The 27369-nt window shown below is 41.1% G+C and overlaps 1 protein-coding gene across 1 annotated transcript; it reads left to right on the top strand.

Annotated features, from left to right (window-relative positions):
- Positions 1 to 27369, top strand: CLTRN (collectrin, amino acid transport regulator). Its single transcript, XM_007070498.3, has 6 exons — positions 1 to 118; positions 515 to 573; positions 8204 to 8289; positions 16895 to 17011; positions 18763 to 18957; positions 21660 to 27369. Exons 1-6 carry the CDS (start codon positions 52 to 54, stop codon positions 21814 to 21816), a joined length of 681 nt encoding a protein of 226 aa, XP_007070560.1. The 5' UTR covers positions 1 to 51; the 3' UTR covers positions 21817 to 27369.

Raw genomic sequence — 27369 nt, 5'->3', positions numbered from 1 at the left:
TTTACTGTGGTGACTTTTTTCTTTTTGCCACAAGTTTTCCACTCTGAAAGGATGTTAGGGGTTTTGCTGCTTGCTTTCTCCTTGGTTACCATTGCTCATTCTGACTTCTGCAGGCCAGGTATGTTTTGCAATTGAGCCTCATCCTTTATCAGTTAAATGTCTCAACTTGGTGAACACTTTCAAAGCTGGCCACTTAGATTTATTAAACTGTAACACTTCTGTATAGAGTTTGAGGGCGTATACTCTGAGCCTTTGCCTCTTTTGTGAGTTTGTGAATAGGTTGCTAAAGCCAATCTTATTCTATTCTGAAGAGATCATGGTTAAAATCACATTGAGAATCCACGGTGTCCAGGCTTGTTCACACTAATAACGTTGAGGTCTCCTAATCATGTAATAAGATACATTTAGAAGCTTTTATGCTCTGATCTGTAATACAGTTGGAAAAGTAAATAATTTAAAAACCAATTTTCCAAGATTATTTTTCTGTTTATTGCTTTCTTTTTCTTTGTCTCAGGTGCACAGAATGCTTTCAAAGTACGGATTAGTATCAAAACAGCTTTGGGAGATAATGCAGTAAGTAGAGTATCTTCATGTATTCTTTCTGACTGAATAACTGACTAAGTAGAGCTAATTTAAATGGTAAAATCTCTGAGGGGACAATTTGCACTGATGTCCTCACTGTAATAAACTGCCCATCAAGTCATAATTCAGGTATTAGTTTCTTGAGGTTAGGATAGCATTGGTCTAAAACAAACGTCCTTTAACAGTAAGTATAAAGCATACCTCTTCATATAGAGAATGTTCCATGTACATTATTTTAGAAAGCACTTTGAGATATTGTACCTTCAATATGAAAAGTGCTATGTAAATACAAATTCTGTCTCTCCTAGTTTGGCTAAAGCTGCTCTGCTTGAGAATGCTAAATGTAAAGGCAAGCAAGTTTTGGCAGATAAGCAGGAAAAGACTTACATCTTCTTTAGTTTTTATTTTATTTCAGACTTTCAGATCAGTGGACAGAACCCATCAATTCATCCCCAGTTTCAAATACTTACAGTATATCTCCTGTACGTTACACGGTTCAACCTTGAATTAAATATGAAATGTCTTGAACTTTTCTTTATTGGAAGACAAGAACCCAGTTATGCCAGAAGCCTGGGAAATAAACTGCCACAGTAACATGTTGTAAGAGGTATTTGTTGCAGATATGCAAGCTCTTTTTATGGCACAGGAAACTATTCCCAGATAAAACTGAAATGTGAAATAATTTAAATCTGTGTGAGCAGGGACTTGATTGTGATAGAAAGTGCAACAGCCAGAACAAATAGGGAATAGATTCTCAGGATATATGTTAAAGTATTTGTCTTTGAAAATCAATATTTAAATCAGCTTTCCTTGGCTAAGAAACTTTAATAAAAACAGATTAAATTGGATTGTTTTAAAAATATATTTAAAATAACATAATCCTGCAACAGAAAATATGATGAAATTGTACCTGACACTCACCTTGATTACAACTTTTTCCATTCTGAGCGAAGAATGAAAATGACAGTTCACAGTGTTTTCTCCCTTAAGAATAACATCATCTCTCTGACTATATCAAATAAATATTTTTTTCAGTTACATCACTCTTTACTGTTTTACTAAATTCTGCATCACAAAGCACCTAAGACCTGAAGCAGTAGCCCAAAAAGGTACCCCTTATTTTGGGTTTTGTTATAATAAAGTATTCCTCTAGTTGTTTTACACAGAATAAATTGTAGCTCATTTCTCACAGTATGAGAGGTTTAAATAAAGCTAAGACCTGCAACAATCTGATTTAGGATAGTTTTTACATCAACAACCTTTTGAGAATAGTTTGTTGACACACAGAAGTATCAATAGATGGTCAATAATTTCTTCTCTAGATGCACAACGAATGGTTACCTTTTTACAGTACTTCTAATGCCATCTGCAAATAAATTACATTCAAATATATATAAATATACTCTAAAATTAATTCAGCCTTAATAATTTGGGCACAATGCTATCTTTCCAGTTTTAACATGGAGGAGAGATAGTACAATCACATAAGTTTCAGATGGAAAATACTTAGTCTCCTATTGCATCATTGATTAGATGCTCTGCTACTTAAATCTCTTTTATTCATTTTCAAGTGAATGTGCAGTATACAGTGATACAAGACTATAAGCAGTACTGGCATTTTAAATCTTGGATGGTAGGATCACCCATAAAGATGTATATATCCAGGGGTTTAGCATATAGGTCTGTAGAGCTAACAAATAATAGCGAATAATGTAATCAGTGATTTTCGCCTATTTTGTAATGGTAGCAAAGACAGACACCATTCTTTATTATGTTCAAGAATAAGACTGTTAATTCTTTGGTGCAGGGACCGTCATTTACTATGTTTATACAGCACCTCACACAATGGAGCCCGGACCTGGCTGGCCTGTTGGTGTTACTGTAATATACATATGATAATATTGTTACTTCTTTAGTTCAGATCATTATAGGTTATTACTGAGTTTCCTAAACTTTGTTGTCTGGACCAGTGGCTCTTAACCTTTCCAGACTACTATACCCCTTTCAGGGATCTGATTTATCTTGCGTACTCCCAAGTTTCACCTCACTTAAAAACTACTTGTTTACAAAATCAGAAATAAAAATAAAAGTGTCACAGCACACTGTCACTGAACAATGGCTTACTTTCTCATTTTTGCCATATAATTAAAAATAAATTAATTGGAATATAAATATTGTACTGACATTTCAGAGTATAGTATATAGAGCAGTATAAACAACTCATTGTATGAAATTGTAGTTTGTACTGACTTCAGTAGTGCTTTTTATGTAGCCTGTTTTAAAACTAGGCAAAATATCTAGATGAGTTGCTGTTCGCCCTTGGAAAACCTCTCTGTACCCCCAGGGGTACACGTACCTCTGTTTGAAAACCATTGGTCTAGACCATTGGTGATCCCAGAGAGCCTCTGATCACATGGTACTGTATATCCTCTGTATTTCTAGCTACTAAATCACACTAAAGGGGAGCTGAAAATACAATAAATGCTTTACTAATATTTCTTTTCCGTGTAAGCAGTTGCTGTAACTGACACACAGATGTTATTTCATCACCAATGGAGGGAATATGATCACACAGTGAAGGGGAGGTGATCTGCAAGATAATCCATTAAAATGGTTTTAACATGATGAAATAATTTGAGAACTCTGGTACTACTCAAATCCTTTTGATGACTGCCAGTCACATAGGTATTTAGAGTGATAGAGTTAAATTAATAGGACCATACTGGCCAGGGTGTAAATAAATACAATACGTGTTAAAGTCAATGATTGTTATGCCTTCTAGAGTCAGTTTGACCCACAGAGTCAGACTTCTAAAGCATCACATTGCCTTCTGAATGCTAGATCTGCCTGTATAACTCTGCTACTTACAGAGTACAGAAGATTGTATGTGCAATAGCTCTCTGATCAGCACAGAACCTGTAGTTTTAAATATTGCAGTTCTCTTTCACTGATAGTATGCTATTGATTTCTGAATTGCAAGTGATGTGTTCAGAATATCTCTTGTACAAAGCAGTGCAATATGTGCATAAATAGTATGTAAACAAGCCAAATTTATACTCAGCTATTTAAAAATAAATGTATTTGGTAATGCTGCGCTACGTCTATTACCTATATTAGCATGCACTAGAGCTTATATAGTCATCTGTTTTCAAGGCACCTCATGTGGATGTCTTGAGAGGTGGGCACATAGGTATAATGATGAATATAACGGAGATTTTTTCCTCTTGGAGCTGTCCTGAAAAAGTACAATAGTGAGTCATGAGTCAATCAGTAATTCCATGAACAAATAAGAGGAAGATCTTTTCTTTTAGCACTGTGAACAGTGCTGTGTTGTTTGAATGCAGATGTCCTTAAAATGATGAAAAAATAGGTTTGTGGTTCTCATCTACATTCAGTGTTCTTTTATACTATATCTTTTATTTTTAAGTCTCAGTCTTTTTGTTGTTGCTGTCTCACATCTTCATCAGTTCTGTAGGAAGACAGTTTAGGCCTTGGGACAGAGTCCTTTGTTCAGACTACCATTCTGTCTTTCTATGTTCTTATGTTGGCACGCATCACCACTGTATGTTAGCACCATTCTTATTTCCTAGACCAGCGGCTCTCAACCTTTCCAGACTACTGTTTCTCTTTCAGGAGTCTGATTTGTCTTGTGTACCCCCAAGTTTCACCTCACTTAAAAACTACATGCTTACAAAATCAGACATAAAAATACAAAACGGTCACGGCACACTATTACTGAAAAAATTGCTTACTTTCTCATTTTTACCATATAATTATAAAATCAATTGGAATATAAATATTGTACTTTCATTTCAGTGTATAGTATATAGAGCAGTATAAACAACTCATTGTATGAAATTTTAGTTTGTACTGAGTTCAGTAGTGCTATTCATGTAGGCTGTTATAAAACTAGGCAAATATCTAGATGAGTAGCTGTACCCCCTGGTTGGGAACCACTGTCCTAGACATTAGCAATGGGCCCAAATGCTAACGTTCAGATGTGGATCTGTATTTGAACATTACTCAAGTTCTGAGTTGTTACAGATTCCATGTCCAAGTTCAGCCTTATCTCAAATGGCCTATGTAAGGTCTCCTCATTTGGTGATGAGTAGTTTATACCATAGTTTATATAACCCACCTAGCCCCTGCCTCTTCTCCTGTGTGGATCCCAGGCCCCAAGGGAGGTGAGGATGGTATCATGCATGTGGCTCACATCCTTGTTTATGTGAGGAGTGAAATCCCTGCACAGAGGTACCCGTCCTCCTCCTGCTCATGTGGCTGTCACGGTTTAAAAATAAAAATTGGTCATTTTCACTATTATGTTTGGATCTGTATTATTATTTATGTTTGCACTGAAATTGCCCCCTCAGAAAAACAAACAAACAAACAGTTGCAATCTGTGCAGCAGAGCTAAGTATCTGCTCTGCTGGGACAATTATAATGTGGATTTTTGAAAAGCTCATTTTATACTGAAAGCTACAAATTAGGTGTAGAAAGCAGTTTCTGACCTCCAATATTATCATTCCAACAAATTGTTAATTTTCAGCAAACTGCTGGAAGAAGGTTAAATCAACCTGTCATAGAAATGGCAATAGATGCAATCCTTGTGGTTGATTAGAATTAAATACAAAAAATAAAAGCCCATTGGACTTGTTGAAGCTGCCTGAAAACCTGAAATTGTGAAAACATTTCTTCATCAGGATAGCAGAGGACTAAACCAAAATAAATGGATGGAGCCTATATTTTGGTGGCATTTGTACTTACTGAAGCAGCCTGAGTGCCTCTCTCTTTTCTCCCTCTCTATGTGCAGTAATAATCTGCGGTGTATTTGATGCTTTTTGTAACCAGGCTATAATCAGTGCAAAAGTCTCAAGTGTGCTGAATCAGGCTACTCCAAGGGATGTGTGTGGTGAGTGTTGAGATTGTCATTCCCAAGGCATGTCTAGACCAGCAGGACTTGTGTAAGTGTATGGAATCCCAGTAAGGCCTTTTGAAAATACTAGCAGACATGCCCTTAACCACGTTCCGATCCTGCCTCATTGTTCACCACTCTCAACTTGGTATTGCCGGCCCTCAGTGACTGCTTATATCCCTTTTAGAAAATTCCAGAAATGCCCATAGGACCCAAAACACCCTTTCAATGACCAGTCCATGCAAGTTTGTCAGTGTTCTGGCCTCAACCATTAAAACACCCAGTGAGAAGCATTATTATATCATCATAATAGAAGCCACTGACCGATCATACACTGAAGACAAAGCAGTATTTCCAGAGCAGATTCTGAAAGCTGCCTTTTCAGGGATGTTACGTTCACCACATTGGTCTGCTATTACTCCTATGAAGAACTGTTATCCTGTACATAGTTGTGAATGAAAATATATATAAGTGTTGTGTCATGCTAGTATATTTCTCTTTCTGCATATAGAAAACCTTGGTGAAATCCTGGCCGCATTGAAGTAAATAGCAAACCTCCCACTACATACCTCCCAACAATCCTAGGTTTCCTGGGATTGTCCTACTTTGACCCCCAAAGCCTCCTGTCATGGATAAAGTGGCTCCTGTCCCAAGGGGCTGGCTGGGCCCAGCTCCCCACTCCGGGCATTGTGACCTGGGTCTTGGCACACGGGGTCACATTGCTGTTCAGGTTCGACCTGCCTCCCTGGTGACGGGCAGCATGGCACCCATTGCAGTGCCACTCAAATTTGGCATGGCCACTACCCTATTATGGTGAAGGGAGCCAGGTCCAGACCTGTGGGACAGAAGCCGCTGCTGCGGGGTGAGTGCAGGGTGGGCTTGTCCTGCAACTCCCCAGGCTTCCGACCTGCTGGGGGCAGCACTCAACTCCCTCCAGCCAGGGCCTTCCACTCCTCAGGGCAGCACCTGACACCCCCTCCTGTGGCAGGACCTGTCCAACACCACTGGAAACGTTGGGAGGTATGCCATTGAATGTTATGGGGCTAGGATTTCAGCCACTGTATAGGAATGTATTTGTGGTTACTTTGTGGCTGTATTGAAATGTAAAATAACATGCCCAGTGGTTAAAATATGTTTTCCTTTAGCTGAATATCCTAATCTGTCCTAACATTTGCTTTGCTTTAACTTTAATTCTGCAGTCATTTCAAAGTGCAGTTATAATCAGCAAATTGACTATATAAAATGACATCTTACCCAAAGTTAATTTTTACTACCTTTTATACCCTTTACCACTATTCAGCCAATATACCCATGGAAGGGTTAGCTGAATTCTTTTCTGTCTGGCACACAATCAATAATTAATAAAGATGGCTCAGATTCACAGCTGGTGTAAGTTGGGCATAGCTCCAGGGAAGTCAGCGGAGGTAGGCCGCTTTACACAAGCTGAGAATCTGGCCCTATATTCCAGTTGCAGGATCTTTATAACCGATGTTGATAATTTGTGAACAAAAATAACACAGCTTGACTTTCAGATCTTAGAATAGGTACGCAGAAGTGGGCAGTTAGAGGAAAAAATCATTGTACTAGCAAACTGAACAAATACAATATGAAGTTATTTAGGAATAATAAACATGGACCCACACAATTTTTTTTTACGAAGTCATTTTGCGAAGTTTAACTGCACTTTAAGCCTCTTTGTTCTATAGTTTCAATGAACGTTGTTACAATTATTGCTTATTATGGACTCAGAGATAGGAATGTTTTTAGAAGCTTTCAGTTGTTAGCTCTTAGAACATTAATTATGTTAAGTGCAGTTTTCTGTCAGGTGTCAAGACAATGTGTTAAACTCAGCCCTTACATAAGCAGGTGCAACTCCATTCAACTTAATTTAGAATTATACCTACCTGTGCCAAAGATTAATTTGGTAGAATATAACTGGTATATATAGCTTATGTAAGGGCTGAGTTTTTATATATATATATATATATATATATATACACACACACTTATATTTGGGAAACTGTATGTACCGATAGTAATGTATTCATTGTAAAAGAGGTATAGACAATGGTCCTTCGTTTCTATGTCACTATCTAGCCTTGTTCTGTTTTCTCTGAAAGTTGCTACTATCTGATTACTGTTCATTTGCCTGCATGAAATGAGTTCTTTTCATGATGTACAGATGTCCATATCTTAGAAACCAGCATCACAACTAGCACGTCTTCCCCAAACTTAATGAAGGTGCCTGTGCCCTGTACTGTTCAGACTACCTCTATGAATGACGGTGAAGACTACTCTCTCTGCCTGTTCAGGCCAAGGACTGAATGGGCATGGCGTGTAGACTTCACTTTTGTTCATAGAGGTGATCTGACCAGGATAGGGCCCAGGCACCCTGGTGGAGCTTGGGGAAGCTTCTGTTGGTATTCCTAGTCTTTGATGAAGAGTAAAATTAGATCTCTAGTGCTGTCAGTCTGGCAACTTTCATAAGCATTCAGTCCATTCAGATTTTTGAAAAGTTATAACTTTCTGACAAGCCATTTAAAAATCTTTTGTGCACAACAAACAATATTCAAGAAGTTATTTTCATAGCATTATCAGGAAGGTTTATTTCTTTTTGAATGATGGACTGTTTCAGGGTCAGTGCTCCATATAACCCCCTCCCTGCCAGTACTAGTGCTAGAACTGTTAATTTTCTGTCTTTCTTTACAGTATGCCTGGGATGCAAGTGAAGAATACCTGTTCAAGGCAATGGTGGCTTTTGCAATGCGAAGATATTCCGACAAAGAAACAACTCAGTAAGTGCACACTCAGTCCTCCAATATACCTGTTTACAATATTGCTTATGATGGAACCATTTTGATATAGAAAAGTTATAAAAATAAACACTGTGTAGAACCAGCATACTGCAATGCTGTTATTTTTTTTTGCCATCCTGATATGTGCTAGGCGGCTTATAATCTCTTCCCTAAGCAGTGTACAATCTATGGGCCAAATTCTCTGTTGCCGTAAATTAGTTAGTCGGCTTCAGGGGACCTGCACCTATTTAAATTAGCAGAGAATTTGGCCTTAAATGTAATATATGACACCATAAGTGAAGGTTCTGAACAGCCAAGAGTTGAAGGAAGGGGAAAGAAAGGACAAGGGTGGCAGTAATGAGAAATGCAGTGTTATTTCTCAGGTAGGCATGATGATAGAGGCTCGGTTCCCTTTTTTGTCACTGGTTACCTATGCTCCCCTCTGCATCTCATAGACAAGATGGCAGAAAGGCATGCAAGAAGACAAGAGTGATGTACAATGGCACACTTATCAGAATTTGGAGGGTTATCTGTCGCTAAGAGTACAACTGCCTAATTATCTTACACTCAATCAGGAAAATGCTTCAGATTTCACACTTCAGGGCATAAACGGATTACCAGCTAAAGTCAGGAGAAAGTCTCCCCCATGTTATTGAGTATTATAACTTCCTCTCAAATTTCTGGTATTGGCTACTGGCTACTGTCATAAGACAGGCTACTAAACTAGATAGGTCTTTGGTCAGTGTCAGTGTGACAGTTCCTATGTCTTTAATATGCTCACCTCCTCCTTAGAGATTAAAACAATATAAAGATATTTTGGTATCCTGTATTGTTTTGTTTATGAATATAAATAGAAATGTCTGCAGCTCTAGTACTTTACTGAGACCAGGCTTTAGATTTACTTTTAAGCAAAACTGACCCTGGCTGGCACTGAGTCTGATGAAGCATTTTCCATATTTGCAAAGAGATTAACTAATCTGAGTCATATGATATTTGATTGCAGCTACAGTACTGAGTTTTAAATAGAACAACCCCATCCATAATTGAGATATTGGTTCATTACCATTTCATTCTGATTTGTAAGAAGCTGTCCTTTAAGCTAGAGAGCCATATCTGGTATGTACCACCATTGCTTTCCTCAGGTTCCACAGGAACAAGTCAGGTGACAGCATGCTTCTATTATTTTACATCATTGCAAACAACATGAGTGCTTCTCAGAGAAAATGAGTTGAAGTAAACAAATCATTAAAGGTGATCTGTAAAGCTTTTTCAAGATTGTTCACTTTTTCAGCTTATGATCCATGAAGATTCACTTCTTACTTACTTTAGATAGAAACCCTGTTTTCATAATTTTTTTCTTCAAATTTGTGGCAATTTCACCCACCTGGGGAAAAAACAGGGGAGTTGCTCCATCCCCTGCTGACATCAATGCTACTTGCATGCCATGCTAATAGCAATAGAAATAATAGTAAGTTGACTTGGAAGCAGAAAAATTATTATGCTGATATCAAATGGGCTTAAGTTTTAATATTAACCCAGTTATCTGCCTTGGGAATTTACAAATCCTACTGCTCAAATAGAATCATAGAAGTGTAGCACTGGAAGGGACCTTGAGAGGTCTTCTAGTCCAGTCCTCTGTACTCAAGGCAGGACTAAGTATTATCTAGGTCAGTGGTTCTCCAAGCTGGTCCGCCGCTTGTTCAGGGAAAGCCCCTGGCACGCCGGACCGGTTTGTTTACCTGCCGCGTCCGCAAGTTCAGCCGATCACGGCTCCCACTGGCCGCGGTTCACCACTCCATGCCAATGGGGGCTGCAGGAAGCGGCCCTGGCCAAGGGACGTGCTGGCCACCCTTCCCGCAGCCCTCATTGGCCTGGAACGGCGAACCACGGTCAGTGGGAGCCACGATCAACCGAACCTGCGGACGCGGCAGGTAAACAAACCGGTCCGGCCCGCCAAGGGCTTTCCCTGAACAAGCGGCGGACTGGCTTTGAGAACCACTGATCTAGATCATCCCTGGCAGGTGTTTGTTTAACCTGCTCTTAAAAATCTTCAATGACGGAGATTCCACAACCTCCCTGTGCAATTTATTCCAGCGCTTAACCACCCTGACAGTTAGGAAGTTTTTCCTGATGTCCAGCCTAAACTGCCCTTGCTTCAATTTAAGCCCATTGCTTCTTCTCCTATCCTCAGAGGTTAAAGAGAACTAAACCGTTATCATGTCTCCCCTCAGTCTTCTTCCACACTAAACAAACCCAATTTTTTCAATCTTCCCTCATAGGTCACGTTTTCTAGACTTTTAATAATTTTTGTTGCTCTTCTCTGAACTTTCTCCAATTTGTCCAATCTTTCCTGAAATGTGGCACCCAGAACTGGGCACAATACTCCAGCTGAGGCCTAATCAGTGCGTAGCAGAGTGGAAGAATTACTTCTTATGTCTTGCATACAATGTTCCTGCTAATACATCTCAGAATGATGTTTGCTTTTTTTGCAACAGTGTTACACTGTTGACTCATATTTAGCTTGTGATCCACTATGATCCCCAGATCCCTTTCCACAGTACTCCTTCCTCGGCAGTTATTTCCCATTTTTTATGTGTACAGCTCAGTGCTCCTTCTTTAGTGGAGTACTTTGCATTTGTCCTTATGGATTTCGTCCTATTTACTTCAGACCATTTCTCCAGTTTGTCCAGATCATTTTGAATTTTAATCCTATTCTCCAAAGCACTTACAACCCTTCCCAGAATGGTATCATCTGCAAACTTCATAAGTGTACTCTCTATGCCATTATCTAATTCATTGATGAAGATATTGAACAGAACTGGACCCTGGACTGATCCCTGCGGGACCCCACTCAATATGCCCTTCTAGCTTGTCTGTAGGAAAATACTGTGACAGTTTCTCCTGTCACTTAGGCCAGTTTGACACCAACATAATTCCCCTTGTAGAAAAAAATCTTTTCCATAGACATTTTTAAACCTGCTTATCAGTTTTAATACAGAATTGAATTTCTGCTATGGAGTCCTATGGATTAATTTATATACTTGGTAGAACAGTTGTCATTCTCTATTAAATTCCATATTCACTTCAGTTGAATTATTGCTCATTTATACTAGTGTAGGTGAAAAAAAGAATCAAGGCCCACAGAAACTATTATAATCTATACTTGCTTGTCAGGACCTAGCTGGCTCCAGGTGTGGCTTCCTAGCAATCCAGTGAGCTTGGCTGAGCCCAATAAAACCCTTACTAAGTGACTGTGCTCCCTTATTGGACAGAAGGGCCAACAGACCACCATTTAAGCCTTGTAGCAACAACAGCACAGTGGCTGCACAATGTGTTCCATGCCCACAGCTGTGCCACACCTGCTTCCTGCACCAGCCCTTGCTCCAAACCTTGCCTGCCCTGCTCCAGCCCTGGTCCCTCCATTCCTCAGAACTGACCCCGACCACTGTCTTGTCTCCTGAGCACCTTTTGCTTCTACTCTGGCTCTGGCCAGTGGCCTGTCTCCTGACCATGCCTCCAACTCTATCCTTTGGTTCTGCTCCAACCACTAGGCCAGGCTCTTGTTCTGATCACGAGGTCGTACTGCCGACACCCCGGTGTGTGACATTTTGTGCCAGTGTTATTGCTTGCTTGGAGGTGAGGTTTTGTGTGTCATTGGAAAAGGAATAATTCTTCGGTGCTACATTGTCAAAGGAGAATCAGTGTATTGTAATGTGTCATATTAGACCAATTAAAATGTTGTGAGTTGAAGTCACAGAAACATTCCCCTCTCCACTTTCTTTATTGGGTAGGGTTGTTTTAATCTAGCAATGTAACTTTTGTGCCAGTTAATTTTTTGATTAGGTAACCTGCTTACATTCCATTTTACAGTATCAGTGATTTTACTGGCAAAATGTCAATGAATTTTCATTAGGGGTTGTAGAAGATTCACCATGAGTTACTCAGTATCATAAAAGAAAAACTAGCTGATTACCACTGAGGCATGTTATGGTCTAGATTTAAACAATATGAGACATACACAATTGATCAAAGATTTATGAAATCACAGGAACCAGAGAATGCTTGAAGGATTACATTTTTGCATAAAGGTCCAAATCCTTGTTCCCCTTGCAAGTATAGGTCCAAATTCTTGCTGTGCACAGAGGGGGACGATCTGGGAGTGGAAAGAATCATTGCCACAAAGTCACTGATCAGCATGAGAGATGCTCCATAGCTCCTACAGCAGTTTCAGGGCTTCATTAACCCTCACACCTGATTCGTACTCTTCAAGAACATGAGAGATGAATAGTGGATGGATCAGCATAGACAGAACCCCCTACCTGCTAGGATTCAAAGTGACCCCTTGCTAGACTCTTGGAGGAGGAATAATAGAGGATTTTCTTCACTACAGTGACCAGCTTTTGGTGTAGGAGATGGCAATAGGCCAGCAGTAGGTGCCCATTACTGCCCCTCTGTTACTACTAAGCCCTGTTTAGACCTTACTTTATGTCAGGATGTCAGAACAGGTTCCCATTAAATTCAAATTTCAATCTAAAATGTATCAAACTAGAATTTTAAAAATAAATCACTGATTTGTGCTTAACACTTTAAAGACATTAAATTTACAAAGTTGTGTGAGACAGAAAAATCACGCTACCCATTTGAGTACTCTCTAATAATAGACAGAAAATGAATGTTTATTTAAAGGTTTTCCAACAGAGGCACAAATCCTTGATTTCCTGCTTAATAGGGCCTTAATAGGGCACTCTGAAATACAGACATTCATGAACTACGTAAACCAACCTTTGATCGTGCAGTCTTAAAAATTGATCCTCTGTAATTTGTGTTGGTAACCCTAGTTTCCCTAATCTGTGACTTGTTTGAAATAATGTGCATCTCTTTTGTGTTGGAGACAAGTTAATCTTTAGCACATAAAGAATGTGAGAACATTTACTTTCAATCAAATAGTAGAATCAGTTGTTGCTGTATCTTTTATCACACCTATATTTAAAAATCTGCAGTATCTTTCATTGACCTGCCACACAGAACCAAACTTTGTTCTGTATCTTCCACACAAGGATCATATCCGTATTTAAAATATTTTGACCATTTAGAAATGGAATGACAAGTGTTCGTGTGTTCTCAGATTTGAACTGATTATGTCAAGATGAGTATTTTAGCCCTGCTGGTTACTCTTCACAGAAAAATCCTCATAGTGTCCAGAAGGTTCTACTGGGAGGAGAAAGGTCTGCTGCCTTGCAAAATGTCAGAGCAAGGGGCTCAGAAGAACCCAAATTCTGTGATTCTCCTATGATCCAGTAGAGCAGTGGTTCTCAAAGCTGGTCCGCCGCTTGTTCAGAGAAAGCCCCTGGCACGCCGGACCCATTTGTTTACCTGCCGCATCCTCAGGTTCGGCCGATCGCAGCTCCCACTGGCCGTGGTTCACCTCTCCATACCAATGGGGGCTGCGGGAAGCAGCGCGGGCCAAGGGACGTGCTGGCCGCCCTTCCCACAGCCCCCATTGGCCTGGAGCGGCGAACCGTGGCCAGTGGGAGCCGCGATCACCAAACCTGCGGACGCAGCAGGTAAACAAACCGGTCCGGCCCACCAGGGGCTTTCCCTGAACAAGCTGTGGACCGGCTTTGAGAACCACTGCAGTAGAGGACAGGGTCTGCACAGAAGCTCTGTGCTTCTGCACTGTCTTTTGGCTCCCTGCCACTTTCTTGTATTCCTTGACAATCCGATAACTCCCCAAGGAGAGAAGTTACTTTGCCCCCTGACTAAGAAACTTACAAGTTTTTGTTCCTTCTGCTCACTGATCTGGAGAAAACTATTACTTGGATTGTAAGCTTTTTGGGCAGGGCATGTCTTTTGTTCTGTGTCTGTGCAGTGCCGAGCACAATGGGGTCCTGGTCCATGACTAAGGCTCTTAGGTGCTACAAGAATACTTATAATAATAATTTATTGTCGTATATTAAAAAAAGCTAACTGGTGAGATTTGCTAGTGCACATACTGTGGGTCCTAAGATCTGGTCCAGTGTGTCACTGTAACATTGATTCATCTATCATCTCCCATGGCAAAATATTGACACTTGCTAACTATTTCTAACACAGAAGGCAGTTTTACTGTAACTTTACCTTAATAAAAAGTTGCAATAAATAAAAAATATTCACATCATGACATATGTTTACAAATTTACATAATGGTAATTTACATAATGAAGCCAAGTTTTGCAGTCTGAACAGATACTGGCTGTTAGCTACATGTATGCTGACCAGATGTCCCAATTTTATAGGGACAGTCCCGATTTTGGGGACTTTTTCTTATATAGGCTCCTATTACCCCCCACCCCTTGTCCTGATTTTTCACACTTGCCCTCTGGTCACCCTAGCTACATATAATGTTACAGCACAGTATGAATGATCACATTTGGGCATGGGAAATGGTATATATAAAAGAGTAACTTTGTATGATAACCATGCTGTGAAAGGATATGTGAAATGGTGTGTCTTGCACTGTAGTCCATCTTAGTATTTACTCAGCCGACTTGAAACTCCCATGAACAACAGCTTCATTCTTTTCAAAGCCTAGAAGGATTTGCTGCTCTCAGATTCTGTTGATGAAGAGTGGCAGTGGAGCCAAGTTCTGGATGATTATAATCATGGAAGGATTTTATACATAACAGGGAGCTCAAAGGAAGTACAATTTACCTGTTTTCATGAGTCTTGCTGCTCGACTATTAAAAATATTAATAATTGCATTTGCCTGTTAATGATATAAAGAGATGGAAGTCAGTTAATTATGTTTCTGATCAGCCAGCAGATGTCACTATAGAACATTTGCAGTACTCTGTTGTGGGTAGCTGTTTGCAGAAGGAAATATATCCCACTAGAAAACCAGAGGGGAAGAAATATTAAAACTTGTGTTTTAAGAAGAAGGATGGGCTACACCATAAACACGAGGAGGAATCAATGGCAAAATAATAATAAATACTGGGCATTATAATTACTGCATACATAGCCTCAAGGATTAACTCCACATGAGGGCTGGTAGTGTTGTCCTCCCAGTGGGGATCTGCCAGGGCACCTGTGTGTGGAGACTTGCCAGTGCTATGCTGAATTACTGCCGGAGTTAACCAGCCCAGGAAATTCAGTGGAAATAAATCTGGGCCCTTACTCTTGAGTTTGATCTGCAAGTGCCACTTGCTCAGAACAGCTGCTTATACAAATGTCACCTAAAATCTGTTCAGAGACTGGAGTCTCAGTCTGGGGCCACTTTTATTTTCAGAATACAAAGTCAACCACTATCAGATATACTTTACATTTCTATTGGATTTTAATCCTTCATCTATTTCTAATGGTATTTTCATTATGAATTACTGATAAGTATAGGAGTATCAAAACCCTAAATTTTAAAGACCTTTTCAGACTCCATTTTATGTAGCAACTCATGAAAAACTGATTGCATACAAAGCTTCCAATAACTGCTTCACATCCACCTGAATGTTTCTGTCTCTAGAAAGTTAAATGTAGCTGAACATAACCTAAATGCTATGGGTCAGTGCTAGAACGATTCGACGTTTAACAGTCCCTAACTTAGCCCATTGCCTCCACAATCCACTCAGCTCCTACTGCAGCAAGTGACAAAGGAGCTAGATTCATTCGCAGGGCTAGACTGGCTTTTTCTGGCATAAACCCTCTCAGAGAGGTTCAAGATCAAAAGTCTGTAGAGGAGACTGCAGTCAGACAAAGTGTCCACAGCCTCCCTTCTTCCACTGGGGGCACAGGGAACCAACACATCCCCAGTAAGATGAGTGACACTGGTCGGAAAGTGGGCTTGGCCAGGGCAGCTGGGAGGTGCACTGATTCACCACTCCCGAAGGCATCTCCTGCCCCAGGAGCGCCTATGGAGTTCCAAGTGGAAATAAAATCTCTTCTGCCCACAATCCTCCCTGAGGTACAAGGGGCCATACTGGAGCAGGGAAGTACAATGTGCGCTTCCTTATGGCAACTTTAGGGAATTTGCTCCTGATTTCATAGTCCTAGCTGTACACTATTATTATTATTATTACCTTATCCCCTAGGAGCCCCAGTCTTGGACCAGGACCCCATTGTGGTGAGTGCTGTACAAACACAGAACCAAAATATGGTCCTTGCCCCGCTAAGCTGGCCCTACAAGTTCACTGTTTAAATTTCAATGGTTGAAATTCAAACAGCGATAAAACACACTTCCTAGTGGTGAGATGACGGTGATGATATGGCTAGAAAATGTATTTAAAATAAAATAAAGCCTCTATAAATACAGTGATTTTGTTGTTGTTTTGTTACTGTATTGGAGGATAGAAAATATGACCAGTTTTCAGAGTAGCAGCCATGTTAGTCTGTATTCGCAAAAAGAAAAGGAGTACTTGTGGCACCTGCCACAAGTACTCCTTTTCTTTTTGAAAATATGACCAGTATTTCTTTCTCAGTCAGATTAACAGAAGCTAATAATTTCCTTTTCTAAAAGATTTTTCTCCTTAGACTAAAACACTGCGAAATATGGTGATAACATGTACCACTTCAGTATGTACTTCTGTTTTGTACTTATTTTCCAATGACTTCATTTTGTTTTAAATGTTCACAGAATTTCCAATGTGCTGCTTTGCAATATGACAGAGAGGGTGTCATTTTGGTTTGTGGTCACAGACTCTGCCAAAAATGTGACAACTGTTCCTGGAAGTGAAGTAGAGGCAGCCATAAGGTAAAGTAATTGGCCCTCCCTCTGACTCTTCCTCAGTAAACAAAGATGCTTTCTTAATGTGGGCCTGTGTCTCAGGCCGTATGAACTAGCACTCTGTGTCTTTTAATTACATGAATTAGTTTATAGATAAACACAGTGGGGTCCATACTCTTCTTCCGACATGCATGTGAGATTAAAAGGAATTATATATGGCTGAGGGAGAACAATTTCTTTGAACTCTTGTAACGTGTATGCCTTTGGGAGGTTGACCGCAACTTTGAAAGGTGTCCTTTTTTTAAACGGTGGGTTCTTATGATGTCTAGACATGATGAGCTCTGACTGTAGCCCACTGTTCAGTGTGCATTGCACATGCCCCTCTAATGGCTGATCCACAGAGTCTGCTACAGCTCCCAGACAGGACATTTAGTACTTTTAATTCAAGGAACAGAGGCTCGTGCTTTTAGTGCTGAATGTTCCAGTTTCATATTGCACTGTCAGACCAAGCAAATAATCTAATGCTCATATTCTTTTTATCTTAGGTCTTTGTAGGAAGCCTGTCACTGTAGTAGATGAGCACCATTTGCACACAATACAGAGTAGCATAAGTTATCCCACTTTTCCATTAAAAATCATGCTCTGAAGTTAGAAAAACAATAATATGGAGCTGCATAGGAAGAGAAGAAAAATAGGTTATCTGACATCAAAAGTTTAGGATGTGTTCACAAGGGCTTTGCAAGGGTAACTCCCATAAATAGAGTTACCCACATATGTTTCCCAAGCATCAAGCGAAAAATAAACCCATTGTTTTTAAATATACTGCACTTTGTCTTTAAAAATCATGTTATCTTTGCAAAGGCGTAATACCTAATTCCTGATGAATGAGTATGCGTTCTTTTGGAAAGATTAACTTTAAGCTTCTGAGCAGATTAAACTATTTCTTACAGAGATACCCAGCAACAACTTCAGTGCATTAGTGGGCGAAGGAGGTTATTTATTCACTGAAACTTGCTAAGAGTGTTGGAATGTACCTTTTTAAAATTCATTTCTGTTGTTCTTTGATACATTCAGTAGCATAAGCTGATTTACAGTAAGTCTTTTATAGGCACTGTTTGCCACAGAAATTGGATGCTGTTATAGCATGTTTGGTTTTTAACCGTTGTCTCTCACCTACTAAAGAAGAGTATACGCTTTTAAAAATGTTTACATTCCTATCAGTCGGTTAGAGACAAGAAACAAAATTCTCTGCAGAATGAGAACTCCTGTGCTCAGTACTCAACTAATTTTGCTGACAGTATTCTGAATCTAAGTTGGACATGCAAAATCTGTTCAGTGTTTATGAATCAAAATCAACATCTCACAAGTGCAAGATTCCTCCTTTAATAATAATTACACTAATAGTTATAATAATAAAATTTGTTTTAGCAACAATTCCATTTGTTTTGTAGATATTCCATCTCATGAGAGTCTATGCATGACCCAAAGTAGAAACAATTAATACTATAATAAATACATAAACAGTGATAATATCAATTGTCATCCTTATCCCCTAAGCTTTCAAAAGTTGCATAGGGGAGTCTGTGGCTAACACCCTGCACAGGATATATAGGGATCAGTGACAGTGGCTATGCAATGTATGCAGTCTAAAAACTTCATACTGGGCCACATTCAGCCCTGCCAGAGTTGTACTGCCTATATCAGGGCTATATTTTCCTCATTGTCTTTTCATTTATAAATGTGTTTATCATTGTGTTGTGTTTTGTATTTTTTTAAAGGATGAACAGAAACAGAATCAACAGTGCCTTCCTACTGACAGACAACACGCTGCAGTTCTTGAAAATTTCCTCCACTTTATCACCACCCATTGAACCCACTGTACCTGTCTGGCTTATCGTGTTCAGTGTTGTTCTTTGCCTCGTTGTGGCTGGAATTCTTTTCCTTGTTGTGTCAGGAATCCGACAACGCAAAAAGTAAGCTGTGCTTTTGTTTTAACCAAGTGTTAGTGAATTAAGTGAACTAGAAGTGTTAGAGTTGGGTCACTCTGCAGTTCACATTGGTTACAAAGAAACAATAGCAGCCTTTTCTCCCCAGCTGAGGATACCTGTCCTTTCAAAGGGCAGGTGTTGTTCTTTTGGACTGTGGAGTTATTAACTAAAGGTAGGAATGTGATCTTGGAGGCCTTGTTAATAAAGATGATTGCTTTACAAGGAGTTTATTTGTCACCAGCCCCGCACTGCAGGTAGGTCTCCTGTCAGAGATAAGGCATGCGAGAAGGGAAAAGGCTGGCAATGATTGTGGCTACTGATTTTTAAGACTGGCAGATATAAAACACTGCTCCTGATTTGTGCAGATTCAGGAGCCACACGCAAGCCAGACCAATGACCAAAGGGCTATTTGACTGAAATTTTAAAAGGGCCTGATCCTGTAAGTCAGTGTATGGCCTCAGCTCCCATTCACTTCATGAGGAATTCTAGGAGCTCAGCATCTCACATGGTCAATTCCAGATTGGACTCGCCATGAGACTAAATTATCACAGCTATGCTGTAGAGTAAGGAGTACTTGTCTCCCCTCTCCTTACTACCCTGCTCATATTGCAGCACCAGTCATAGTGTTGAGTGCATAGTAGTCATAGCAGTCATAGTAAGGGTTACTTACTTGATACTTACTGCTGTGAGCCCATGAGTTCGTGGGGATGGAGAGGGGAAGGGAGTGGGTGAAGCCTTGGTTTTGACCCCCGGCTCCCATTATGTTCCTACTTGCTGTGATTTCAGATAGTTGTACTTAGATAAGGACATCTCTAAGCTCATCTGAGACTCTCCTGCTTGACCATACAGTGAAGAGAGCATCCTTTATTTGACTTGGATCATCATGGACATTGATATGTTGTCACAAGCATTATGATTTCATTGCAGGCTCAAACAGGAATCGGAGATAGATTGGGAAAGTACAAACTCTTATGGACAGCTGGATAGCTTAAAAATTAGCAAATGTCCAGTGGCAAAAAAAATACTGACGAATAATCCAATGTAAATGGATTTATGTATGAAGACTGAGATGTTGCAGAGATTGCCCCAGTATAAAAGTGCCTCATTTTAGGCAAAGAGGTTGAAACAACTGGGTAAAAATAACATTTACTGCTAGTGTTGAGTGAACCCCATGGAGTTGGAGGTTTGGTGAGGCTTTCAAATTATTTTTTTGTATTCAGAAGACTAGTATGAATTTGTGAAACTCTTCCCTATCTAATCCCATCCCTGTTTTAAACAACAAGAACAAAACCCAACGAGTGAATGAATGCTTGTTCTTGTGGTTAAGGCACTGACCTGAGATTCAGAAGATCTGGGTCCAGTTCTTAGCTCTGCCACAAACTTCCTGTGTGATCTTGGGCATCAATCAACTCCCCTGAAATCAATGGGAGTTAGACACCTAAATCCTTTTGAGGATCTGAGCCTTAATCTCTCTGTTACTCTTACAGAAATTACCCCTTCTGTACATCTAGGATAATAATACTTCCTGTATCTCATCCTCTGACTGTCTTGTCTACTTAGACTGTAAGTTCTTCAAGGCAGGGACTGTCTCATACTGTGCATGTGACTGTGCCACCCTCTCCCTTTAAAAGCATGTCAGAAGCAGGAGGAGAGGAGTTGATTAGCCACTCTCATTTATTTTTAGCAGGTCTCTAAAGTCCAAGTATCTCTCGCAGGTCAATAAAGTTTTATTATTGTTAATATTACTGGTGTATAAGTACTGAGTCAGGTTGTCACAATGTGTTATGGGATTGGAAGAAATACTGTAGCTAACCTGTGAGTTTCTTATCATTCTAAGTTGCTGATGCTACAGTCTGTAAAGTACAGCAGGTACTTCAGCTATGAATCAGCAGATCTCAAGGTCAAAATAAATCTGGAAATTAAAGGTACTATACAGACACTGTTGACTAAATTTGCTTACAGTTTGTCAGTTTAGATCATTTCTTCAGCAGCTATTTTAGTATGGTTGGTATCAGAGTTTGAGTCTGGAAAAGTGAAAGTATGCAAGACATATTGCTGTTTAATCTAGCAGGCAAAGATCTATTGGCTGGAAGTTAAAGCTAGTGAAGTTTGAACTGGACATAAGATACAAATTTAGAACAGTGAGAGAAACTTACCATTGAAATAGATTACCAAGAAATGTGGTGCGTATATTCTGTAACATCTAACATGTGTCTTTAAGTCACAGCTGGATGCCAAGATCTGTTCTAGTTCAACCACAAGTTGTTGGGATAGATGCAGGAATCATTGAGTGAAATCTATGGCCTGTATTATGCAGTAGGTCAGACTAAATGATCATGGTGGCTCCTTATAGCCTTGAAATCTATTAAGTACATGAATGTGTATTTTATTCTTTATTTTCCTTTTCTATTTTGCACCCTCCTCCAAGCCATTTTACAGAAGGGGAAACTGAGGTATAGAAGTTAAGTGAGGCAACAGAAGGGTGCCAGTGTGAAAGTGATATTAGAAATAACTTAGGAATTTCTGTCTCCCATTCCTATCCTCAGATGACTAGACTATGCCTCTTTGTATATAGTGTGTTGTAAACTTCTTAATAAAAGTGCATGCTAAACTATTTTTCTTATGTCCAGGCTTTGCTGAATGGTACACTTTGATTGCAGTAATGTAATTTTGTTATTCCTTTTTAGAAATAACAATGAGTCTGTAGAGATAGGCGATTTAGAAGACAAATGTGACACACCAGTGACAACAGAAAATGGGATTCCTTGCGATATACTGGATTTAAAAGCAGGCCAGATTAATGGAGTCTACGCAGCAGATGATGAACAGTTCACACCACTATGAAATGTCACAGTTTCTTTTTGGCTTCTTTGAGAGAGACTGTGCTAACTTTATCTAGTCATGACTGATGAATTTCAAACATCAAGGCAAGAAAAATATGACTTGTCAGTTATTTTCCCTTGAGAGAAACTTTCCTTGATAAAATACAAACACACAAATCTGTATTACAAAGCTAAAGCAAATGTGAGGACATCCACTCAATTGTTCATTAAACATTTTCAAGAAGTGTGTGGTGGAATGAGGTTGAAGGCTGTCTTACATCAGATGCTTAGTTATTAACGATTATTTAAAGACATCATTATGACTAGTTCATTGTTCTTCTTCAAGTGATGTCCCTATTGGTGCTCAGTTGTAGGTGCGGCAGGGCCTCCTGCACCTGGGATCGGAGATCTTCACCAGAAGTGCCTGTAGGACTGCACATGTGCATCTTGTCTCTCTCACACTGTGCACAGGACATATATATATATATATATACACAGAGCGCTGTTTGGTCAGACAGACAGCCCCAGTTCCTTTTCTACTACCTTTGGTCTGGGACAGAAGCCACTAGCAGAGCCTGCTGCTCCTCATAGATAGTTCCTTACCTGATAGAGTAGTTAGTATTTTCCTCTTCTTCTTTCAACTTCTATCTGTAAAAAAATTTTTTTCTTTTGTTTTAACTTTATCTTTACAATTATTCTCATAGCTTAGGTTTCTGTATTGCCCACTTCCCGCCTTCCAGACTGGGAAGCCCTTTTCTCTTATGCCCGGCTCTCCCAGGTATAAGAGCATTCTTGTGGGGCCACCTTCTCGATAATGGACATCCACCCACAGTGTATCCACTGTCTGGGAGAGGGACACGTCCCTCAAGTTCTCACTGCCTCAGCCTGAAACCCAGAGCTAGAAAGAATTGGGATATTAGATTGAAACTTCTCCTCATGGAGAAATCGCTACATCCAGGATTGGACCTGGGCCCGGATTCTTCCCCAGAGAGGCCTTAATGCTCTGCCAGATTGTCTGCTGACCCCCATTCTCCATGCCCTCTGAAGAGAAAGTCATCTGTGATCATGCAGATGACAAGAGACAGGCTTCCTTCTCCTCACACTCTGAGGTTCAACCCTCCAGAACACCATTCCTGGCTATGTCGGTGGCTTCAACCTCATCCAACAAAACTCATAGCTCCAGGGCACATCCAAGTAGCTCTGGTACTGTCTCAAAGAAATGGTCTAAAGACATTGTCTGAGCACCTTCAGCCCTCGGCGCCATTTCCCAGCTCTGGGGAGCGAAGCAGCCCGCTTGCAGGAGCTCTGGCACCAGCACTGTTTCTGGCACCGACAAAGCTGTTGGCACCGAGGTAAGTCCTCAGCACCATCAAAATAGTTGGCACTGGCCAAGTCACCAGCACCGACCGAATCATCAATACCAAAATCATCAGCACCAGGCAAGTCATCGGTACCGGCCAAGTCACTGGCACCAGCCAAATCTCTGGTGCCATCTTCTGAAACTTCAGGGACATACACTCTCTCTCCATCACTATGCGTTACAACAGCACTGATAATGCTCCTTCCCCTTCCACAAGACTTCAGATACCCTAAAGACCTCTGGTATCTGACACTCCCGAGTCTCCGCTTCTTCCCCCCATTTCTACCCTCCTCTCTGGACTTATGACATTCCTCCCTCTCTCTGTCAAGGACAACACCTTCCTTCCCCAGTGAGGAGGAGGAAGAGGAGAAGGAGGACTCCATTGTTCCTTTGACTGCTGGACAAATTGCACCAGCTTATCCTCACTATATGCAGACTGCCTCTGGCCCCCGTCCTGGCAGGGTCACTGTGGATGCAACCACATGTGCCATTCCCACCAAACTGACCATATTGGGACCCTTCGTCCAGGTACAGGGCACAATTTGGGAACCGTCCCAGAAAGCAAAGCCAGAGACCTACACTTCTCCTTCTCCATCAATCTCTCATCCTCAGGAAGTGAAACCACGACCGATACCAACTCAGGAGGAAGAGTAGGAAAAGGAGGTTCCCCCAACTTTACATTTTTCCTCCTCCTCATCTGATGAGGCAATTATGCCTCCATCCCCTACATCTGCCAATGACTTCAGGCACTTTCAAGATCTATTCCATAGGATTGCAAACTCCCTACAGATCCCTTTGGAGGAAGTCAAAGACCAACAGCATAAACTGTTGATATCCTCCACGCATCCTCTTTCTCAAAGATCACACTACCAATCAATGAGGCTTGTCTCGAATCTGCAAAAGTTCTGTGGCAGACCCTGGCTTCCATCCTTCCAACCTGCAAACACGCCGACAGAAAATATGTTCCGGCAAAGAATGCTGAATTTTTATTTTCGCACCCCACCCCAAATTTGTTGATGGTCAATGCGGTGTAGGAAAGGAGCCGTCGGTACCAATCTTGATCTAGCCAGCCAGCCAGAGATTGGAAATGTCTGGACCTATTTGGATGCAAGACATACTCTTCAACCACAGTCCAGTTTAGGATTTCAAATTATGAAGTTCTCATGGCCAAGTATAATTATCTGAACTACTCCAAATTGGAGGAACTTTGCTATGATCTACCAAAGACCAAAAAGGAGCAATTCCAGTCCTTGATATTGGAGGGATACCTCCTAGCCTGTACAGCCCTATAAGCCTCATTAGACTCTGCAGACACTGCTGCTCAATCCATCGCAACTGCTATGGTCATGAGGCATGCGTCATGGCTCCACCTCTTGGGCTTTCCTAAGGAGGTACAAACCACAATAGAGAACTTACAATTAAAAGGCTAGAACTATTCTCTGAGTGTACAGATGACTCTTTGCACTCCCCTAAAGACACCCGAGCTACATTTCGTTCTCTCAGGATATGCACACCAGCACCAAAGAGACGCTCGGGGAAGTACCAACTCCCACCGCAATCCCAAACTCAACAGTATATCTCTCAATGCCACTACAACACCCAACGCCATTGACAGAGGCATCCGTCTAAATGTAGACAGCCCACTTCTCAAGGGGCTCTCTCTCATGTACTGGCACCAACGCAACAATTTTGAAGGTGTGGTCAAGGCCCCAAGAAGCCTTCCATTATTCCAGTCATCCCCACCATCTCTGATGTTCCAATAGTTTGGTGACCAACTAGCTCAATTTTTCCCATCTTGGAGTCTCAGCACCTAAGATAAATGGATTCTAGAGATAGTCAAGGAAGGATACTCCTTCCCCTTCCTATCCTCCCCCCCCCACTTTCCCTGTTCAGGGACCCCTCTCATAAGTCCTTTCTACGGGAAGAAATAAATCACCTTCTGCAACTGGGAGCCATAGAACCGGTCCCTCCCCAACACATGAGAGAGGATTTCTACTCCCACTCTTTTCTGATTTAGAAGAAGCCTGGTGGCTGGCATCATATCCTAGACCGTCACAATCTAAACAGATTCATCAAGCTGCAATGTTTCAAGATGGTTACCCTCTCCACTATTATCCCAGCATGGAACAATGGGGCTGGTTCTCTGCCCTCAACCTCCAAAATGCATCCTTTCATATTTCTATACATCCTGCCCATAGACGATTCCTCTGGTTTGTCGTGAGCACTGACCACTGTCAGTACAAAGTACTGCCCTTCAGACTATCCACAGTACCTCGGGTGTTCTCCAAGGTCCTCGTGGTAGTTTCAACCTACTAAGGAAAAGAGGAATTATCATTTTTCCATACTTTGATGACTGTCTCCTGGAGACCCCATCTGAAATCTATGCTCTACAAGCCACCCACTTAAAAACAGATCTGTTCATGAAGCTAGGTCTCCTCGTAAACCTAGAAAAGTCCACCCTAACACCAGTACAACAGCTGGAATTAATTGATGTGCAGTTATATGTCATATAAGCCAGAGCCTTCCTACCATCTCTCAGATTCTCAGCTATAACGGATCTGGTATCTGCTGCATGGATCTGCCCCCAGATCTCTGCACGAATGTGCTTCCGGCTTCTAGGTCACATGGCAGCAGCCACGTTTGAGGTCAGGCACACAAGACTGCACATGCTGTGTCTTCAAGCATGCCTCCGTACTGTATACTTCCCCCACAAGCACAGCATTCACAAACTTTTATCTGTGCTGAGGCGAGTCAAAGATTAACTGCTGTGGTGGACACAGCCCAGCAACATCTGTGTTGGAGTTCCTTTCCTACAACCATCACCGACTATGATCCTAGTCACCAATGCCTCCCTAATCAATTGGGGGGCGCATCTACACAAATGCTCAGTGCAGGGTAGATGGTTGTCCACTGGATTCACCTTACACATCAATGTCCTAGAGCTACGAGTGGTCTGCAGTGCCTGCCGATATTTCCTACCTCTTCTCAAACATCATAATGTAAGAATGATGATGGACAATCTCACCTGCATGTATTACATCAACAGGCAGGGTAGAGTGAGGTCCCACTCTTTATGCTCAGAGACGATCAAACTGTAGAACTGGTATATCCACAACAACATCTCCATTTCAGTCATGTACCTCCTGGGACACCAGAACACCACCAAGGACACACTGAGCAGGACATTCTCACACGATCACGAGTGGGAGCTGGATATGTGAGCACTTGAACCCATATTCAGCTGATCGGGCCTTCCCACCATAGATCCCTTTGCCACTCAACACAATACCCACTTCCCTTAATTCTGATCCAGAATGGGACTGGGGCATGGATTGCTGGGAGATGTATTCCTCATAACCTGGGACGCACCACTCCTTAATGTCTTCCCTCCTTTTTCCTTCCTATTCTGAGTACTTTGCAAAATAGAGAGGAGCAAACTCATGTCTTACTAATAGCTCCAACATGGCCGCTACAGGGCTGGTATACTTACCTTCTATGCATGATGGTATGCCGACGAATCTCTCTCCACTAACACCATGGCTCCTCTCACAGAACACATTTTCCATCCCAATCCACAGATGCTCCACTCAGAGCCTGGCTCCTCTGTGGTTCCAGGGTCCAGAAATAATCTGCTCAGATACTGTCAAACAGATACATTTGAATAGTAGGCGTGACACAATCAGATACACTTACATTCACAAAAGGACTAGATTTCACTGCTGGTGTGCCTCACGTTAGGTAGACGCAGCACACGCTCCGTTGCCATTTATTCTTGACTACGTTCTACACCTTAAACAGTCAGGATTGGCCAGTAGTTCTATTAGGGTACAACTGGCAGCAATCACTACCTTTCACGCCCCCTTTGACAGCCACTCCTTCGCACATCCACTCACAAAGTGCTTCTTGAGGGGTATTCAATATCTCTATCCCCATATATGATAGCAGACACCGGCCTGGGACCCCAGGCCAGTCCTACATTCTCTGACTAAGCCCCCATTTGAACCAGTGGCAACCTGTTCTTACATACACCTATAAATGAAAATGGCCTTTTTTGTCTCCATCACCTCTGCTAGACAGGTAGACGAAATCATGGCCCTCCTGGCATATCCACCATACACAGTGTTTTATAAAGATAAAGTTACACTGTGCCCACACCCAAGATGCTTACCTGAGGTCCCAACATCTTTTTATCGCAATCAACCGAACTTCCCGAAG

This window comes from Chelonia mydas, chromosome 1 (genome assembly GCF_015237465.2).
Source record: "Chelonia mydas isolate rCheMyd1 chromosome 1, rCheMyd1.pri.v2, whole genome shotgun sequence".
In the NCBI taxonomy this organism is placed as follows: Eukaryota; Metazoa; Chordata; order Testudines; family Cheloniidae; genus Chelonia; species Chelonia mydas.
This window is presented reverse-complemented; position numbering and strand designations above follow the sequence as displayed.

Coding starts and splice junctions, on each gene's coding strand:
- CLTRN (XM_007070498.3), top strand. CDS start 52: ATGTTAGGGGTTTTGCTGCTTGCTTTCTCCTTGGTTACCATTGCTCAT. Junction 119..514: donor TTCTGACTTCTGCAGGCCAG/GTATGTTTTGCA, acceptor TCTTTGTCTCAG/GTGCACAGAATGCTTTCAAA. Junction 8,290..16,894: donor TCCGACAAAGAAACAACTCA/GTAAGTGCACAC, acceptor AAATGTTCACAG/AATTTCCAATGTGCTGCTTT.